This window comes from Primulina huaijiensis, unplaced genomic scaffold (assembly GCF_012295235.1).
Source record: "Primulina huaijiensis isolate GDHJ02 unplaced genomic scaffold, ASM1229523v2 scaffold42149, whole genome shotgun sequence".
NCBI classification, from domain to species: domain Eukaryota; kingdom Viridiplantae; phylum Streptophyta; class Magnoliopsida; order Lamiales; family Gesneriaceae; genus Primulina; species Primulina huaijiensis.
In genome coordinates this window covers 17,846-38,683 of record NW_027360093.1, presented here as the reverse complement: position 1 = coordinate 38,683, position 20,838 = coordinate 17,846, and the positions used below count along the sequence as shown (strand labels likewise).

Below are 20,838 nucleotides of genomic sequence, written 5' to 3'. Positions count from 1 at the left end.
ACACGAAAGGGGAGCCCCCCTTCACGAGTTACTTTTGACACAATACAATTGATGATTCGAGTAACTAAATAAAAGAGCCTTTCATAAAATAAAATCAAGCATCATACAACAAATTAAATCACCTTATATTAAATAGGCCGAGGGCCGATAACGCAATCCAAAATCGAAAGCGTATTTCGGAGAAAAATTATATATATATAAAGATGTATATATATATATATTTAAAAATTTATATAAGGTTGTTTGGACACGGTCTCTAGCTTGTCTGAGCCCTGCCAATAGAGGGGCCTATGGCCTAAGACAAACCTTTCTAGGGACTACTTCTTCTTGTGTCGGTGCGTAATGTGCCTGCAGGTGGCGCGCATATGAACTAATATTTTTCATTCAAAACGAAAGATTTGGTGCGGACCGCTTTCATTGGACATCATAATTAGGGGTACATCAGAAAAATCTTAACATCTTTGTAAAAATTCGAAAAACGAAAAACATCTGTGTAAAATCAATGGGTATTTAATTTAAAATTTTATGTTTGTAAAAATCAAGCATAAAAGATGATGTCGATGAAATATATGTGCTTAATTTTTTAAAAACACGACGATGTAAAAAAAATTAAATTCCTCTGCATGTGAATTTGCATGTCACTCACGGAATATATCTTTATAAATAGCATGTGTGTGTCCATATCTTTTTCGTCTTCATTTTCAATACAATAATTGATCTTGAATAAGACTCGAGGCCACCACTAGTGTTCAAAGAAGAGAGGAAAGAAAAAAAAGGAACAACAGAAAAGGGAAGAATGGGCAGTTCTCACACCAAAGAAAAGTGCAACCCGAGTGAAAAGGTGGTGGAAAGTTTGAAAAACAAAGTGAGGCTTCTCCAAGGGGACGTCAATGAAATGATGAGGATCAGAGATAGTGAATACCAATCTTACGAGCGCGAATCGATCTTTTTCGAGCTCAAGAAAGCGGAGTGGAAGCGGGAAAGGAGAAGATTGAAAGCGGAGCTGAAGAGACTGAGAATGGCTTGTGAAGAAAAGGAAGAGATGAGGTCGAAATGCATGGGAAGAAAGTGCGATGAACATGAGAATGAGTGGAAAATGGGGAGAGATGAAACTGTGGAGAAATGGAAACAGCTCTATCTTGTAGTCAAGATTGAGCTTGATGATCTTATCCAGAGGACTCATACTGATACAGGTAAATATTGAAAGAAATGTTAAGATATTGGAAGAATTTAATATGCTTAGTTTGGTACAAATTCTTTCTTTTTTTTAACCTTACATGTTTGCTTGGCTTCAAGGATTTTGCAGCAAATCTACTGCCCTTATTTTTATTTACACTGTTCAAATTAACTAATTTGCCTTCTTCTTTTCTAATCAGAAGGAAGAATGGACTGGAAAACAGAGGAAACAGACACATTGACGGAGTTGAAGAAGGAACTTAGATCCAAAGAAGAGAAAATCGATATTCTACAAGCGAAGTTAATGTCAGTGGAGGATCAAGAATCCAGGAGGGAGAGAGAGATGGAAATATTAAGACAGAGCTTGAGAATCATGAGCCACAAGAAGAGAGCAACCACCTCGGCCAGAGGTCAATCAAGAAATTTAGACATATGAAACCATTTGCTATCCTGTTCACCGAGAGTAATTAGCTTAATGTTGCCTTAATTGTTGTCTGTTAAGGGTTTCTTGTTCAGGTTATTTTGCCACTAAATCATTGTTTTACTTTGAACTAATTGTTGTTGTTTAAGAGATAAAAACATGTTAATTAAACAACAAAAAGATTCAATGATATGAGACCTCCTCGATTCAAAATGAGACTGTTTTTTTCCAGTACGAGGACATTATGCACCTCAAAGAACATCCAACTTTCGAAATAGTAAGTTTTCTCTCAATAATTGAAAAAACTTTCGAAATAATAGTACCAGAAATATAAAAACAATGGCATAAAGTTGCATGAAACAATAGATTTGGTCATTTAGACAAAATTTTGTAAAGTATTCAGAATGTATTGTGCAATGGATACGTAAATTATTACATTGAACAAATTTTGTACGACAAACTCATTATTTAATATTGACAGATGAAATGAACCCTGACCAGTGAACTGATTTTGAATCTGTGGGCATTTCGGAGATGTTCTTTTCATCGATTGACCAAAGTAAATGAACCACACCTTGATATTATGGCATTGGCTAAAATCATTTAATTTAATTATCCAATCAAATATTTTAACTTCGAAATTTATCATCATTACATAAAGATATAAATATATGTGAAAATTGAGCATTATGCTTAAAGCGCCAAATATAAAATTAAGTAGATTTACGCTAAAGTGGAAGTAACGTACAAAAATATATTAAAATAAAAAAACAAAAATAATTAGCTAAGACTAAAAATTTGAAAAAAATGAAAGACTAAAATTACAAATAACGAAAAATTTATGATCAACTTTTCAATTTTATGTATCCAATGAAGTCGTAACAAATATCTATTATTAGAGCATACACGGTGGTGGATCCTCAAAAATCGTATGGTTCATATGTCACGTACACATAATATTAACATCTTAATTCTCTCATATTTATTTTAGCATTCTAGTTATTCGCGAGTCTCACTGTCACTCATCTATCTTTGTTTTTATTTTACATTAAATAAATATATTTTGAATTTTATTTACACTATTTAAATGATTATTATTTAAATAAATATGATATTTTGTATTATTAAAATCATTTCATATTATTTTACCGGGTAATTTTTATAAAATCAAAATTTTATTACGAATTTGAAATTAAAGAAAAAAATAACCTTGCATGTAATTAAAAAATAAATTAAATATATCGAAATGTGTAAAATATTAATTCAAGGATTTTGGTTGTATTGTGTCCAAATACACTAATTCACAAAATTTCTAAAAAATTCTTTATTATTTTTTGTCTATTTCGGATAAAAAAAATATTATAGAAATAAAAAAAGATTTTGGAATTAGAATAATCTTTTTGGAAGAATGAAATAATTAATGAAAATTGATGAATATTTACGTCTTTTATAATTTTTCATATTTTTATTATTTTTTATTATTAATACAATTGGTACAATTACAAATTTAAAAAAAAAAAATAAATGGGCTGGGAGAAGCCCAAGTGGGTGGGCCTCCCACCCCACGCCCTAAAAGTGCATGCTTGGAAAGGGCTTTGAAGGATTGAAGGATAAGTTCGTCCATATATCAAAATCAACACAATTTATCCTTCAAATAAAAATTATATCAAACAATACACAATTTATCTCATTGCGATAATTACTATATTTTATCTCTCCATAAATTATTCTATCATTCAAATCACTTGTTACTTAAATGCATACTTTTTATGTGGAGTAGATCTCTTGTGAGACGGTCTCACGAATCTTTNATATATATATATATATATATATATAAAGGGCATTTCCGTCAAATCGAAGTCATCGCGGCATAAAAATTTATTGCTATCCCGTTGCCGGAAAATGTTCATACCCCCACAGCTTTCCGACCCGGTTGCTTTTCTCATCTTCTTCCGTAAATTCTGTCCCCAATCAGCCCTCGCCTCCAGATCTCCGCCGCCACGACATCCCTGTTAATTGTTCGAAATCCAGGGGATTTTCCAGGCCTATTCGCCTGTAAATAAAACCTCCAATTCTCCATTTTTCAAAGCTTCGCACATGGCAGAAAATCGTCTAGATTTTTTTGGACGATTGTTTTTCCTGAATTTTTGATTTCAATTGTATATTGCGCTGTCATTGTCCATGTGGCCTGATAATTCAGCCTCCGCCGCCGCACAATCGACGTCAAATTTCCAGCCGCCGCAGAGACAGGCGACGCCCCCAGCGGGTCATTCCCAGCAATCTAATACGAGACAAAGGTTCAAACTTTATGCCCTGATTTTACATCAATTTGGCATTTTTCCTGTACGCATAGATCCGGAGTGTATTATATAAATTCATTATCTTCTGTGCTGAATTCTTTGTTTATAATTTCATTTTCGAATTGAGGTAGGCTCAATGTTGAGTTTCTGTTGTCAAATTACTTGCTTGTGTTCATAATTTTTAAGTAGCTTATGCCGGATTCCCTTTTAAAGTAAAAAAAAATTGTGGTAAAATAGGATTACGTTAGCTTATGTTTAAAACCCTTCATAAGTTAACTGTGATAGTTTGTTGAAATAGAATAGAGATTTAGGTCCGATGATTCAAGTGACGTTCACTTGCTTCTTGATTAGATTTTACTAAATAATATATCATGTGAGATGTTTGTTAATTTTTATTTTACGCGCGAAAATTCAAATTAACATGCATTTATTTGGCGGTTAATGATGCAAGCTACTTTTGAGGTTCATAAAATGAGATCGTTATTCGTTTTAGATTTTTGGATTGCAACTTTTTTACACGTCTCAGTAATGTTAAAAGTTTCAGATTATGGTTTTCCTTTTTACCATTTGTAGTTGCCCTTTTTTATTAGCTATGGGGACATACGTCTTAAATGTGACAATTGTCGTTTTCGAAGGTGCCAAAACATGAATTAGCTTGTATTTGATCAGTGATACACATTCTATTTCTTTCTACACGTGGTATATGTGGATTTGGGTTTTATGATGACAAATGTTCTATTTATGTGCTTAACTGAAAACAAAATGAACGAATGACTTACAGTTGTGCTTTATTTGAATTCACAAAGTTCTTGTTATTTCACCAATTTGACCTTTCCTAAAATGTTATTTGTTTACATTACATAGATTTGGTTTTTGTGTGTTTTTATTCATATACCTTATTTCTGATTAGATATTAACTATATGGTTACGAATTCTTATATTCTCTATAAAATAGGACAAAAGATCGTAAGACTTGGTGGCACGTGGATCCGTTCATTGTATTTGATATGATAAGTTTCATTTGCAGTAATGTATATCGCTTGGTAGCACGAAGGGAGGTATCTCCTCGAACAAAACGGGCTCCAAAAAAATTATGGGGCAAGACATCAAGTCATATTGATTTCTCGGGAATCAAATGTGAAATAGCTAAAGATGCCAGACAAGAGCTTTTTTCATGGTATTATCTTCTTTTTATCTGTTTTGTCTTTGATGTATGGATGATTATCTTGTTTTAAAATCATTATCTGAACTCCAGGGCTGAGGCAGAGTCATTGTTACGTTTATCAGCCAGGTATTGCCCTCTACTGCCTCCACCAAGGTCTACCATTGCAGCAGCCTTCAGTGCCGATGGAAAGACACTTGCCTCTACCCAGTTAGTTTCTGCATTTCATTTTATCTCTATTGCATATGATTGTTTCCAAATATAACCATTGTTTTTAATGTTGCCATTGTTTTTAATGTTGCCAGTGGAGATCATACAGTAAAGATAATTGACTATCAAACTGGAAAATGCTTAAAGGTATTGAGTGGTCATCGGAGGACACCTTGGGTGGTACGTATAATTGAACAAACTGTTGGGAAATATGATCCAATAATGTTCGTGGAATAATGTTGTTGTTCTTTACTGAATGAAGTGAGCAATTGAAGGGTGGAATGAAGTTTTAACTTTTATATTGACTTGTGCTTGGTGGCAGAAGTATATTATTATGGTTATTATTATTATTATTATTATTATTTGGGACAATGGTTTATATTTTGACTTTTGAGCTATTCTTTGGCTCTAACTCGAACAAATGAGCATCATTAATTTCTACAGGTTAGATTCCATCCACTCCATCCAGAAGTTCTTGCAAGTGGGAGTTTGGACCATGAAGTTCGATTATGGGACGCAAAATCTGCAGATTGTATTGGATCGCGGGACTTTTGTAATCCATAACCTTCAGATTTAAGAACATTGTTTTTCTATTTAGTTGATTTGAATACTGCTAATGTTGCTTGTAAAATGTCTCTCCATCCAGATCGCCCAATAGCTTCAATTGCCTTCCATGCCCAAGGGGAAATTTTGGCTGTAGCTTCAGGCCGCAAGGTTAGAATTTCAGATTGTAGCAATTGCCCTTGGGTCTCGGCTTGAACGGCTTTGATATGTTGACTTTGTTTTTGGGGCAGCTCTATATATGGCACTACAACAGGAGTGGGGAGGCTTCCTCTCCAAGGATTATATTGAGGACATGCCGTTCACTCCGTGCTGTGCATTTCCACCCACATGCTGCGCCATTTCTTCTTACTGCTGAGGTATTGATTCTGGCATGCCTAGAAATTTTATAATGAATTCATAAGTTATATAATGTTGCTCTTTACAGGTCAATGATCTTGACTCATCAGACCCTTCAATGACGCTTGCAACTTCCCCTGGATACTTGCGTTACCCCCCTCCTACTATATATCTGGCAGATACTCACTCTTCTTATCGATCAAATTCTGGAAATGAACTACCAATTATGTCCATACCATTTTTGCTCTGGCCTTCGATTGGCCGACGTGATGGAACGTCGCCTTCCCGGCAAAATAATGGGGATGCAAACCCTAATGCTTCACAACAGGTGGTGGATTCTTCAGCCTCTGTGCGACTTCTCACCTTTTCAACTCCTTCTGGACAGTATGAACTTGTATTGTCTCCGATCGAATCAAGTAGTTCTCCTGTGCGAGAAGATGTGCAAAATAGTTCCTTAACAAGGGAAATGGATGATGCTGTTTCTCAGCCTGCAGTGGATGCAATGGAGACGGATATGCAGACTGAAGAGACAAGCAATCCCTTTTTTCCAATTGGCGACTCAGCATATTGGGAGATTCCATTTTTGCAAGGCTGGTTTATCGGTCAAAGTCAAGCTGGCCAACCTGCGTTGCTCCCACAAAATGGAGGTGCTAGTGAAGCTTTGTCTTCCTATAGTGCAACGGGGAACCCATCATCAATGGTTCCTCTGGTAATTCCAAACAACGTTGGCACGTCAAGGGTTTCTAGTAGAACAGGTTCACGTCACAGGTCCTCACGGCCCCGCACGATACCGGCAGTTGGATCTAGTGATGTTGCAGCTTTTAATGGTATTCCATCAGAGCAGGGCAATTCACAACCTTTCATGAACCAAGTTCAATCAGAGGTAGCCACATCTCTAGCTGCAGCTGCAGCTGCCGAATTACCTTGCACAGTGAAACTTAGAATATGGTCTCATGATGTGAAAAACCCTTGTACTCCTCTTGATACAAAACAATGTCTCTTAACGATTCCCCATGCTGTACTTTGTAGGTATGCATCACTTTACTATTGGTATCGAAAATTATTGTTTCCTTAATAGTTTGATAATTGACTGTCAGTTTTGTTAAATGGATCAACATCATTACTTTATTGAAGTTTTCAAGGACTTGTAGGACTTTAAATTCATGATGCCATGGTAAACTCACAGTATGTGAGCTATTGATTTTCATTACCATTTTTTGTGCCCTCTTTTATTTATATCTCCTCTGCTTCTCTCCAAATGTTGACTTGTAAGTTACATTATTGTAGTGAAATGGGTGCACATTTTTCACCATGTGGAAGATTTTTAGCTGTCTGTGTGGCGTGTATCCTGCCAAATATGGAAGCGGATCCAGGGTTCCAAGGCCATGTACTGCATGATGTAACAGGAGCTTCAACATCTCCAACCAGGCATCCGGTTTTAGCCCACCAAGTTGTGTATGAGCTTAGGATTTATTCCCTTGAAGCAGCTGCGTGAGTCTCAAAATATTTACCTAGCCTCCAGCTTCCTACATGGTTAAGCAGTTATTTAAACTGGTACTTTTTTGCTATTGTAGTTTTGGCTCAGTTCTAGCATCTCGGGCTATCAGAGCTGCTCATTGTTTGACATCAATACAGGTTAGTTTTATTACTGAAACTTAAGGTATTGATTTCATATCAATGTAATGCTCGTTTCATGTATTGAATGAAGAACTAAGTTTAGATAGTTTGTGTGATAGTGTAGATCCTGTTACTTGTAGTAAAAACCATATAACCTGTCTTGTTCATGTTGAGGAAGAATTTTCACATGTGAAGGAAAATGTGTGTGATAACTTCGTGTGATTTTCCTTCCATTGTAGCAACATATTATTTTGCATCTTGCTCTGGCAGATGGTGGAGGTGTTCCAATTTATGTCTAAATTTTGGTCTTTTTTAAATGTTTTAAAGAACCCTTTATCATAAACGCATTTTTCATTCTTGTATTATTAACTGATTCTATGGATATTTAAGCGAGGATAATGAACAGTTCACCGAATAAAGGCATTTAAAATTATATTGCGATAGTTAAGTTTTTTTTTTTTTTTCATACTTTCAATTTTTTTTGTTCTTTTGGGCGCTGGTTAATGCTGTATTAGTAATGAAATGTACTAATTGAAAGATTTGGGTTCGCGAGGTAAATGAGAAAAATGATATTTGTAGAGTAGATATATTTCATTTATGCAGTAGAATGGCACTATATTCTGTGGAACGGTGTGGATAGCTATTTACCATCTATCTTTTTGGAAAAAGATTTTACTTCATTTAGAAACATCATGTTGGTAGATTTGATGCTTAGCCTGATGGTAAATATCTATTATTGCTTTGTCACGAAGATTGGATTTACTGGGTATTGTGCTTTTTGAATTTTGTTCAGACATCGTAATTATTTGTTTAGTTGCCTAATTGTTAATGGAAGTGTTAACAATTTGGACAATTGATCTCTAGTCTTTTTGGAATTGCAGTTCTCTCCTACATCAGAGCATCTGTTACTTGCCTATGGTAGGCGCCACAGTTCCCTTCTTAAAAGTGTTGTTATTGATGGAGATCGGACAATGCCAATTTATACTATCCTGGAGGTTAGATACGTGTGCAAATTGTAATTGCTACTTATTCCGTGCATATGACCAGTTAATTATATTGTTCCCTGGTAACTAGGTGCTTATTCATTATAACTTGTTGATTGTTTTGGAAAAGTCATTCGTATATTGGTGTAAAGTTGCTTCTTTGTTCTCTAAGTAATTTCTAGTGAAAATATTTTGATCTAAGGATGGACATGCCACGACTTTTGTGGTTATTACATAAATAGTCTGGGAACCTTGGTCAAAAGCCATTGAACTACGGACTACCTTGGCCCAAAGAAGGTCACAACTGATATGGTATCATAAATTCATGGACCATGATTTCAGTGCTCCTTGGATAACGATAGGAAATCCCAAGTCTCCATGAAGGTATCAGGAAACTGGAGCACGGGACTGTGAAGCTGAGACACTTCTGGTTGCACTTGTTTATTTTTATTTGGCAGTGGCCACGGAGGATGGGGTTGGGGGCAGAGGAGATGCATGATTTTTATCTGAAAAATGAATGTTTGAGTTGCATACACAGGAGTGACAACTTGGAAACTATTGCGTTTTGTTTATAATCTAAAATTGTTCAATTTGTCGTAATTCACTTGTTAAGGTATAAGATTACAACCACCAAGTCATGAGAAAAAGTGTGTATTGCATTTCTATTTGAATACTTAGGTAATTTGAAGATATATGAGGTATATGTGGAACACTTTTGTGGTGCGATTTTTATTTTTCTATATCTCTTGTTACACACTTCTCAGAATCTAATTTTATCTTGCAGATCTATAGAATTTCTGACATGGAACTTGTGACGGTTCTTCCCAGTGCAGAAGATGAGGTTAATGTGGCCTGTTTCCATCCTGCAGTTGGTGGTGGCTTTGTATATGGAACCAAGGTATGTTAAACAAGTATGTCTACTTTTTGGTGTTTCGGTCTTGTTTAGTAGTTTCTCTAATGTTGGTTTTCTTTTAAATGTTGCAGGAAGGAAAGCTCAGGATTCTTCAGTGTGATATATCCCATGGATTTAATACTGAAGTATCCTCTATTCCTGATTACAACATGTTTGAGGTATAGGAAGGTTTATTATTGCAATCCTTTGATTCTTCTCCTGCTATTTTAAAATACAGTGTCTCCATGAAATAAATACACTACTCTTGGTGAATTAAAGTTGTGTTTGGATGAAAGCATTTGATTTGGAGAGATATTTGAATGGTGAATTTGAAACGACACCATCATAATCATCATTGTATTTAAATAAGTTTTGTGTGGGAGCAGTATTTAAAATTCATCAAATATAAATTCATCTAAGCAACCAAATGAATTTTAAGTCAATATGTTCCCCTCCATCCAAGGACCTGCTGTCAAACTTTACTTATCAAAGGAAAACCTTGTTAGAGATGTAGCACAGCTGACCTCGACTAACTTCATAATTGTTGATCACCCTTTGCAACTTCCTCTGGATATTCTTCTAGCGTTACAGTGATACCATATTCTCCAGTACTAATCTCAAAACCTGCATGTGGTGATATACTGTAGGGTTTATGAATTATGAGCGTCATATGACTCATATCTATAAATGTACTTGCTGTATGAAGTATTATATTCAATTGCTTACATCAACTTTTGGTTTCTCGGTTGAAGGTTCCAGCATATACAATAGGAAGCTGATTTTTATTGAGTGAAAGCGTTAAATGAAACGGCTATGCTGCTTGATTATGGTTAGTCTTTCACTTTTTTTAATATATGAACGCTGAATGCCATTCTCTTTTAGTATTTTTTTTTTAAAATAAATTCTCTTTTAGGTTTTAGTGATACTTGAGGTTATCCAGCCGTAAGATGCGTATATGTACAAAGCTATCTGTCGACACTCTGTGTATTGAATTAAAAACAATGCTGTCTGTGTTTGCATATATTCTCTTGGCACTTGGGTTACAAAAACAGAGCGATGTTGACACAGATCATGCTTTATATAAATATATTTGTTTTAAAAAACATGTATAAAAAAACTGAATACTTAAGACATGGCATCCATAACATAAAAGTGAAATTTGTGCTTTATTCGTTCGATTTCAGTTGTCACAAATTCATGGCCGCTGATGGGATTCAGTATTAAAACATGAAACTCCTCCTTTTCCAGGTGTACTACCATCACCCCGGATAGGTTATCGCTAGTGTATCTGCAGCTTGATGTACTACATCCCAATGGACAAGTGATGAGCCCTTGCATGTACAAACATTGGGAATTGTTCGTTGCCATGTACAGATCTTTGCAGCTATCATCGCCGATACTGCTAACTTGCAAATAGGCGCTTTCTAGTTCGATATTGCTTGAACATTAAGGAAATGTTGCCTATATTTCCAGCTTCTGCTGGTTGACCGAAAGTTCTCTCCTTGAAGAGAGCATCAAGAAATATTGATCAGTTGAAAAATTGCGCAAAGTGTTTCGCTTTACATTTTCATTAATTACATGTAGCTAATATCTTGGACTTTCTTCCCTTTTCAATCATAATATTACACGATATGTTTTGCTTCGTTTGAGTTTAAATAGAACTATTTTTCAGTTACTTCTTTTTTTTTTTTTTAATCATTATATGAATACATGTTTGGATGCTATATGAGATTTTAGCTGTTAATGTAAAAATATACAAAGGCACTATCATATCTATTTTCACAGGTCTTCCACCCTAGCATACAAAACTCGAGCTATCCGTACGGAACTTACATGAGCTGTGGTTGTAAGATAAGACTTTCATCGACAACAAAGTGGTGCTGTATCATTGAAGTCAATTTTTCTATGACGGGGTACGTGGTTCGACCTAAAATAGGCCTGATTGTCAATGATCCCGAAGACTCGGCAGGTAAATTTCCAGTTCTGGAGTACTAAATTAACTCAAATAGGTCTCATTAACAAGTTTTACTCGACTGCATGTCGAACGCATATTGTTCTAGTAGACAATGTTGCTAAGATAGAAATTTTAATCAGTGTATCCCATCCTCTGGTATTGGTTCTTTAGTTGAACATTAAGAAATTAAGTCGATAAGAAAAGTTTTGAGTGATTCTCCGGCACAAGAGACTGAAGAAACAATCCTCTTCCTTAGCAGAACTGGCCGGGCAATTCGGAACAAATTAAACCAACTAAAACGAACTTTTTGCTTAGCAACTGTTGGCTTGATTGGCATAAAGGCAACCCACGTTAAACAAATTAGGCATCAGTTGTAATACTCAAATAAAATAAATTTGATAACTTTATTTAAAAATAATCAAATCTCAACATGGATTTATTGATTTTAATGAGTTTGAAAATTTGAACACTCGCATATTAATCAAACATATCTAGACAAAATTGTCTTCTACTTATTACTAGAAATCAAACCCACCAAAATAGTGAAAATCAACAGTCCATTTAAGCCAACACGACAATGAAAAACATTTTTAATCACAACATTAATTTCACAAATTTGTTCCAAAATTTGTCTTACAAATAGAGTGAATAGTAATGGTGATGGTAAAATAGGGATTCCATAGCATACACGATTGCATTAGTTGATGTCTTCATCATCAAAGTCGTCTTCGAAGGAGTTGAAGAAGTCGGAGTCGGCGAGGCGGTGAAGATCCAGCGCGATAGGGCCTTCTCCAAAGAGATCTAGAGATGAATCAACATCGTCGACGTCCATCGCCACCGTCACGCCGCCGCTCTGATCTTCCGTCTCGCCGAAATAGTCCATCGCTAGAGTTTTCATGCTCTTCCTTCTAGCTTCTGCTCTTTATGTACAAAATTCGGACGAGAATCTGTCAAGAAATCGGCGACATATTCCAAACATTTGATTGGGCCTTTTATGACTATATACTGGGCTCAAATTCAATAGAATAAGGCCCAATATAGCTTGATTGGGCTAAAGCTGGAACATAAAACAAAAACTAGAACTTTTGATGACGTAGATTTAGTTTTGTCTTATGGAACACAGGTATAAATTCCCCACGTTTCAAATGTTTGGTGTCTAATTCATAATAAGATATCGTGGATAAGATCTTTGAAGCAATGGCGGCGACCTTTCCTCTCCGACTCCGGAATCACCTGTGTTCTTGCCAATCTTCTCTGATTCTGCTACATTTCAGAAATTCCCGTTTCCAGTTTCACTCTCTTCGTTCAATCACAGTATCCAGTAATCATTTCCTCCTCTCATGGCCACTGCTAGTTTGCAGGTCCCACCGCTGGGACTCCAACGCAGAATCTTACAACCGTAACGACGAAGTACAAGCATCATACGGTGAGTTTGATGACAACACGGAGCAGTGGACCGATGTTCTTCGAGATTATATCGATAGCATCTGGATTTTGAAGGTGACATTTCTCCCCTCTGTACCTTTCCCTTTCTTGCCGACTGATAAAAGATGTTGAATTTTCCTTTTGGTTATGGCTTTTCACTAAGAGTGGAAATTAGAGTTGTGTGGAGGACTAGGGGCGGAACAGCTGCGGTGAATTTGGCTTTTTTTTTAAAAAAAAAAAAAATCGAAGTTCTACCTAAAAACTAAGCCAATTCGACTTATTGAGGTTCCTCAATCCACCCCAATGTTTAGGAGCGTCTGTGTTTACGCATGTCGATGTTGTTAACTTATAAAAAGTTTCTTGTTTCTCTTTGTGCCCAATAATTATCGGTTTGATTTTGCCATTGATGTGATGTATTTTCATCATTATAGCTTCATGTTTATACTGGTGTTTGTTCTAGTGAAAACCGTCTCGGTTCATACTTCATACCAAGCCTTTGTCGGGTATAGAATCGAAGTTTTGAGTTATTAGCGACATTGTACTTTGGGAGTATGGTATTTAATGTTACGAATTATGGTTCTAGTTTTGATTATTGAAGCTATAAAATGATGCTAAAGATAAATACAAGAATACACAAGATTTATAGTGGTTCATTCTCGATGATGTGACTCGATGTGAGATTTACGTCCATTTGTCGCCGCTGCAAATTTCCACTATATTGAAATCAAGAATACAAATATAATTTGTTTACAAGAAGTTGTCTCTCTCAGGACTATTTTCTTGTCTCTCTCTATGTATAGGATGATGATACAATGACATCTACCAACACATGTTCCTAAAATATCCATAAACAGATAATTAGGCTCGACACATATATTAACAATTAAATCTTGTGAAGTTTTACCTTTTCTAACTTCTTGTCCTTCATAATGCAAATGGCTCCTAGGGGATGTTTGCATTGTTGGGTTATATGTGTACACATGTACTTGCATGAGCGTGTGTGTGTGTGTCTTTGCTTGGTAGACTATTTTTGCCCCAAAGATAGGAAATCCCACCATAATTTTGTTGATGAAGTTCAAATCTTTTGGCAGTGCAGGTTTTTCGATCCTTTGGATGGTTGCTTCCACCTATAATTTTATTATTGTTGTTTGCAAATGGCCTTAAAGCTTTTCTCATGGCACTAGCACTTCCCATCGGACAGTCAACTTTCGCATTTGCATTACAGAGAATGCAAAATTCAGTGAAAAACAAATCAAAGCAAATCACTAATACAAAGAGAAGACCTCGCACTCGTGCATCAAGGAAAGTTAAATATGAAGAAGCTAGGATATGGGCTGGAAAGAAAGAAAATCACCCTTGGTTTTCGAAAAATGATGTTGCACAATATAACATGGACAATGAAATAGCTAATTATGGTGGTTGGGATGAGTTAGAAACTGGCAGGCATCCTAATATAGGGTCTTCGAGAAGTTCAGCTCAAAAATCAAGTGGATCTCAGGCTATTGATGCAGAGAAGAGTAAGTTGAGCTGGAGATCGAGTGAAAGTGGTACACCTTTATTGGTGAGGTTGTTGGTTGCCCTTTTCCGTTTTTGAGTTCTTGGATTAAAGTTCTTTGATCATTTACATCGATTCAATACTAGGTTTCAATGATATTTTTATAATGTGCAATGTGCTAGTATATATTTCAATGACCGGCCAGTTATGGACTTGGTGGATCACTTTGACACTCTCAAGTCTTTGATTTAAGCCCTCAAAAGTTGTACGTTGGCTCGAAGCTAAGCTTGATCTACAAGAACTACAATATATTAGCTCAATGAAGCCAGCATCATTCTAGTTCTTCGGCTCAAGTTCATGATGTTACCTGCACTAACTTGGTGTTCTCTTTGTAATCTGGGATTTATTTTTCCACCATTTTTACTCTCTCTCCATTCATCTTCAATAGAAGGTAACATGCTGCTGCTACTCTTGTGGACACAATTGTTTTTCACTAGTTATTTTGCACACGTTTAACATGCTTAAGAGAATTAGAAGTAATAAGTAACATGGGGCTGCAGGGGTGTTGCCATGGGATCTTCAAGAGACAAAGAACCGGTTGGAAACATGGTCGAACTGATTGATTTTGTTGTTTCGATTGTACCCGATAAGTGCTGGCTTGGATGGCTTTGATATAACTAAGGTCTGAGCTAATCAAATGATAAGAGGAATGGATATGTCCCTTGTTTTGGAGAGAAAGCACAGAAAAACACTAAGATAATGTAATTCGTTGTCTTTAGTTAGCTGTCCGGTTCCTTCTCCCACGGGATTATTCAGTCTCCTTTAGAATTTTCTCATCACCAATGGATGTGAGCAGAATGGGTTCCGTTGGCAAATACAGGGTCTCTATGCCCTCCTGACTCAATAGAAAACCATCCTGTAACTGATAGATTCTACTGGTTAGGTTAACATGTAAAAACGCCCTTTGGATGATCCTGGGAATTTTCAACAATCACCCGCATGAACTTCGTTGCCAGGCATCAGGAAAGTGTTCTCGCAAGCGTCAGTAAATACCTTAACTTTTTTGGCCTTGAATTCATTGTACTCTAATGTTACATCAATATGAATTCTATACATATGAGTAGCGCTCACATTTAATGTGTAGATTGACTCGTGAACTGCACTTCCTATTTCATGGTTGTGCCTTATATGAATGGCAAAGCATTAGTCCTATTTGTGAATTCTACTACTTGTGGAGTGAATAGTTTTTTGTAGCGCTGTCTCTTTAAGCTCCAACTGTAATTCATGATATCCTTGCAATGATCGAAGAACAAGAGGCATCATTGGTCGGTACTTTGGTTGCCGTTGGGTGCATAAAAGACCAATTCGAATGCATCTTAAAACTTCCTCCTGTGAAAACCCTGATACCCACGTCGAAGCTTCCATAAGATATAATGGTTTCTCTTCACTCCACAGTTTCCGTGCCTGAAAATTGTTAGACAATCAAGTAATGCACGTACGTGTTTATGCATGCAGTTATACATCCCATAATAAATTAAATTCATATTCAAATTGTTAAATCCATTGATTTTTCGCAGGTGGACATGGAGTAGCTTTGTTTCAATCGAATCCCCTGTAAAGTTCACTTTTCTTAGTTCCATTGTGGAAGACTAATGAGTATGTAGAGCTGCAATCTCATGCCATTATTGCATTAAAAAAGAAAACGAATAATGGGTTTTGAGGAGCAAAAAGAGAGATTGAAAAACATTTTAAATCTTTGGATTTTGTACTTCAATAACCTTTATTGTTTACTTTCAGTGGTAGTCTTGATTTTGTGGATATGTGCTATTTTTAGTTATTTATTTGTCTGTTGTAGTATGTATTATTTAACTAAATTACTGTGTTTGGGTTGAAATTGTCAATGCTTAATGTACCAGTGCATAGTTAATACACCTCTATAAAAATATACTCACATAAGCAATTAGGTCCAAGCCCTCCTTAGAACTACGGCGGTGTTTCATGCCACTTACTATCTCCAACACCATAACTCCAAAGCTATGAATGTCTGATGATACTGATATTTGGCGGCTCGGATTGCATTCCACGGAGGCGGAGGCATGATCATTGCCCATATAACTTACAGAAGTTTGATATTTAATTCATCAAGATCATGATTATTATAAAGAGAAAAAAAAAACTTACAGAAGATAGCACCAGTAATTCCTCAATCTTCAAGGGAATGTTATGTCAGATAAGAAAGTAGAGAAGTTTGGAAGCTTACCTTTCATCATCAAATAACACAAGGGGAAGATCTTTGCCAGGCTTGTTTTCGAAATCGAATGAAATTTTAGGATTCATCTCGGTGTCCAATATAATATTGTGGGGTTCGAGGTCACTGTAAAGTTTTCTCAACTCTGAATCTTGGTGAAGAAAGAGAACTCCTTCAGCAATCCCCCTGATAATTTTGAAGCGCTGTGTCCAAGGAAGCTGTTCACGTCCTGATCGTTCACGGACAGCCATGATTTAGTAATACCACAGCAGGGAATAACAATTCAGAATCTCCAAAAGTTATTTATCGACTTAAGAAATACTATATAGAGGAGAGGGGGTTAGATGTTGCAAATTTCAGAGTTACTAACCAAATAAAACGGCATGTAGACTCGTCTCGGCCTTGAACTCATATGCTAGTATAGTTTCTTCTCCATGTATGGTATATCCTAATAGTTTTGTGAGGTTTGGGTGCTGAAGTTCGGATAGTAAGTAAATTTCAAGTTTGAACTCATTATGTCCATACTCTGAAAGGGAACTCCTTTTAACCGCAATTACCTGTCTTGAAGGTAACACAGCCTGTACAGCAAAAGAAAAACGAATGATGTATTATCAAGAAAATTATGGTAAATTGTACCCGGTCGTCTTTAAAGTAAATGCAGCCAGTCTAGGAACATTACCTTGTAATAAACACCTCCTATACCTTTACCGATCATATTTGAATGGGAGAATCTATGGGTGGCAAATTCGACTGTAGCCCAATCCAACTCAGTTGCTTTTATCCCAGTTGCATATTCTTTTAGAAGACTGATCCGCTTCTTCATAAGAAGTTTGTTTTGTCCTATAGAGTGAATAGATGAACAGTCATGTTCTATTTAAGTGAGATGTGCTTTCAAATGAGCCAGGAACGAAATAAGTTAACTTGGAAAGAAACTCTAAGCTTAAAAGGCGATTAAAAATATAGAAATGCATTGTTAAGGAATTAAGTTAGAGTAGACCTTGGGAAATTTTGAATATTAGCAAGACCTATTCTATATATTAGAAATGAAACTATCTTTCAAGGACAATTGTTAATGGACATGTCAATAAATAAGGTTCTCAAATCTATTTTAGCCACGAGACTACTTGATATTGAGACTTCCAATTTGTTTTTGGGAGATCGTTTTGCTTGTTTCCAGAGTACATCCCATTGCCAAAATCTTGGCTGCCTTGTTATTGATCTAATAAATTTTTCCCTGGATGTCAGCTTAGCATTGACGATGTTTTGTTCTTTTGAAGAAGATGAAATATTCAGCTCACTAATGGAGGTGGTTGTTAGATTCTCGGTGCTCGTTGATGATATAATTTGATCAGCATAGGGAAAGACGTCAGAAACATCTTTCTCATCTGTTACTTGTCTTGAGCTATCGTGCTGCTTAAGTGCTGACTCAAGCTGTAATACAACTTGAGCCATTGTTGGCCGTCTCTTTGGCTCATCGTTTAAGCAACTTTCAATAACTTTCACAAATGCCTTCAAGCTATCTAGTGAGATATCCCCCCGCAGATCTGAACTTATGATCATTTCTAGTTCTCCTTCACTAATCTTCTCTCGAGCCCATATGGTTAGACTCTGCTTATCTTCTTCAACCCTTGGATCCAGTGCCGGTCTCCCACATAATACTTCCAATAACACCACACCAAAGGCATATGTGTCACTTTTTCTTGTTAGTTTACGAGTTCTAAAATAATGTGGGTCAAAGTAACCAAATGTGCCTTTAACATTTGTGCTGACATAACTGTGCAGCATATTTTTGGGTTCAGATTTAGCCAGGCCAAAATCCGAAATCTTAGCCACGAAATTTTCATCCAGCAAGATGTTTGAAGACTTAACGTCACGATGTATTATTCCATGGCCTGTGTGAAGATAATCTAGTCCTCGACTGGCTCCGATGCAGATGCTAAGTCTCTGATTCCAGGACAGAGAAGGTGAATTATTGCTGTCATCAGCTTTTTTATAGAGGTGGTCAGCCAATGTTCCACCAGGCATGTAATCATAAACAAGAATCATTTCATGATGCTCATTGCAATAACCAATCAAAGAGACTAGATTACGATGCCGAAGCTCAGTAAGTGTTTCAATCTCTCTCCAAAACTCGTGCTCCCCTTGCTTGGAATTTAATCTTAACCTCTTTATGGCAACGATATCTCCCCCATCATTAAGAAGTCCTTTATATACTGTGCCAAATCCACCGTTTCCAATTACAAGTTCATCATTGAAATTTAGCGTGGCTGCACGGATCTCTGCCAATGAAAAACGAAGGCAGAGTCGTTCTCCCTTGACTGATTGCTTGTCTTCATTTGTTGTAAGATTATTTTCCCAAAATTGCCTTAATCTATGAACAATGATGTTCACCAAAACAATCACACATATGGCTGCAGTTGCAACTGCATTGCTGTAGCCAAGAACAGATACAAAATTATGGAGAGTCCCGGATTGCAAATCTTGTGCTGTAGGCAATTGATTTGGACAGGCAAGACTATTATCAGGATTGCTCAACTTGAATATTTCAAATCCTTCAAGGGGCGGCCACTCTCTGTCAATGGATTCATCACTGGATTGCAAGGAGATCAACAAATCACGTTTACCGTCTTGTTTGTATCCCTTCATCACCAAAATGTAGTTCCTATACAAGATGATGCCATTACCATTACTATCTGTCCTTGTATCAGCATCAATATTGGCAATCATGTGGTTAATGAGGAATTCAAATTTCTTGTGACGACTTTCTGCCATCTTGAGCCTTGACTTGGAGAAATGAATCCTTACCAAGTACCGAAACCCCACGTCTACAGATATTTTCCAAGCGCTAGTTTTTGCTCCGTGTCGTTTTTGTGTTGGTATAGTCTCCCCGATACCAATCATCTGGTCCGAATCATCTGCTGATAGAATAGAATCCTGTAGGATATTTAGTTTATAAATCATTTCGAGTGCAGTGCTGTTATCGATGTATACCATAGCCTTCTGTCCAAAAACTAGTGCTCCAAGATCTACACCATGAAAGTAAGAAAGATCTTTAGGCACCGAGATTATCTCAATGCCATTTATAAAAGCATAAATCCCATCTTGTGGTCGGCTACTTGCAGAAGTGAAAACAAGATCCAGTATTTGATTTTCTTCTATGTTTATGCAGAATTCCTTGACAAAAGTATTCACACCTAGAGCATCAGCAGTGAGTGAAGCACTAAAGTTACCAAGCAAAATGAAGGCTCGGGATTCGACAGTGAACAGGTCTTTTGACATTTTAAACCCTCTGTACCGAGTCGGATTAAAGTGAAGTCGAATCAATTTCAGACCTGGATTGACCTGGAATGAATATGAGAACTTGGAACGAGAGATTTGTGCTGTTTTGTAGGGCACTGGATCGGCAGGCGCTATTAACTGGCTCATGATACTTGATCTAGATGACGATCCCTTCATTTGTATCCAAGAATCGACTTCCGTGTTAACATCTCCATGCCATTCCCTGCCATCGATTGCTACTGAACTTCCAGTCGAGCCACAATTTACAGAAATATCTCCCGTAAGGTAAGCCGGGTTATAGCTTGCTGTTGCAACTGCAAATATAGTAAGAAGGGAGAGAAATATTGGGAGAGCAACTGAAATCAGATAAAGATTCATGCTGTGATTTGTGCTTTAGGGTCAACTGCTGTATGGATATTTATTCATGAAATCTGTTCATGCATGGAATTTTGTTCATGGGACAATTTATGTTAGAGGTGCTACTTCTCCTATCCAAGAATTGTGAGGTAGAAAATATGGATAACAGAGAGAAATGACACCTTATTCGCATTTCAATTCAGATTGGGACTTAAAGCAACCTTAATTTGAACAAAAAATTAATCAACTACTTCGAGTTGAACTTATTCTTTGGTTGGTTCCAGGGTCGGATGATTAAGGCACTTGTTTTTTTGTTTAATAGTAAGGAAATGTCGAAATTCAACTGTATGTGTATATTTAAGTATTTTTTTCCTTAATTCTAACCTTCACCTTCAAAAAATAAATATAAAAAGGTCAAT

At 36.4% G+C, this 20,838-nt stretch overlaps 4 protein-coding genes across 5 annotated transcripts; 3 read left to right on the top strand and 1 right to left on the bottom strand.

The window, feature by feature from the left end:
- Window positions 1-663: 663 nt before the first annotated feature.
- LOC140969513 (uncharacterized) lies at window positions 664-1,800 on the top strand. Of its 2 annotated transcripts, none has more exons than XM_073430875.1 (2): window positions 664-1,193; window positions 1,380-1,800. In XM_073430875.1, the coding sequence occupies exons 1-2, from the start codon at window positions 797-799 to the stop codon at window positions 1,610-1,612; spliced, it is 630 nt and encodes a 209-aa protein (XP_073286976.1). In that variant the 5' UTR covers window positions 664-796; the 3' UTR covers window positions 1,613-1,800. The 2 variants fall into 2 exon arrangements, with proteins under 2 accessions (XP_073286976.1, XP_073286975.1); XM_073430874.1 differs by having other exon boundaries at window positions 679-1,193; window positions 1,377-1,793.
- A 1,668-nt stretch (window positions 1,801-3,468) lies between these two features.
- On the top strand, window positions 3,469-11,263 carry LOC140969510 (uncharacterized). Its single transcript, XM_073430872.1, has 15 exons — window positions 3,469-3,894; window positions 4,925-5,074; window positions 5,153-5,269; window positions 5,365-5,449; window positions 5,714-5,822; window positions 5,916-5,983; window positions 6,064-6,189; window positions 6,258-7,198; window positions 7,457-7,660; window positions 7,744-7,804; window positions 8,668-8,781; window positions 9,554-9,667; window positions 9,754-9,840; window positions 10,414-10,490; window positions 10,910-11,263. Exons 1-14 carry the CDS (start codon window positions 3,779-3,781, stop codon window positions 10,438-10,440), a joined length of 2,319 nt encoding a protein of 772 aa, XP_073286973.1. The 5' UTR covers window positions 3,469-3,778; the 3' UTR covers window positions 10,441-10,490; window positions 10,910-11,263.
- An 818-nt stretch (window positions 11,264-12,081) lies between these two features.
- On the top strand, window positions 12,082-15,332 carry LOC140969508 (uncharacterized). Its single transcript, XM_073430871.1, has 3 exons — window positions 12,082-13,115; window positions 14,137-14,986; window positions 15,096-15,332. Exons 1-2 carry the CDS (start codon window positions 12,813-12,815, stop codon window positions 14,632-14,634), a joined length of 801 nt encoding a protein of 266 aa, XP_073286972.1. The 5' UTR covers window positions 12,082-12,812; the 3' UTR covers window positions 14,635-14,986; window positions 15,096-15,332.
- A 249-nt stretch (window positions 15,333-15,581) lies between these two features.
- On the bottom strand, window positions 15,582-20,701 carry LOC140969507 (putative receptor-like protein kinase At5g39000). The gene is made up of 6 exons (XM_073430870.1): window positions 17,908-20,701; window positions 17,463-17,623; window positions 17,154-17,361; window positions 16,796-17,012; window positions 16,488-16,650; window positions 15,582-15,999 (listed from the first exon to the last, which is right to left on the bottom strand). The coding sequence occupies exons 1-6, from the start codon at window positions 20,438-20,440 to the stop codon at window positions 15,745-15,747; spliced, it is 3,537 nt and encodes a 1,178-aa protein (XP_073286971.1). The 5' UTR covers window positions 20,441-20,701; the 3' UTR covers window positions 15,582-15,744.
- Window positions 20,702-20,838: the final 137 nt, after the last annotated feature.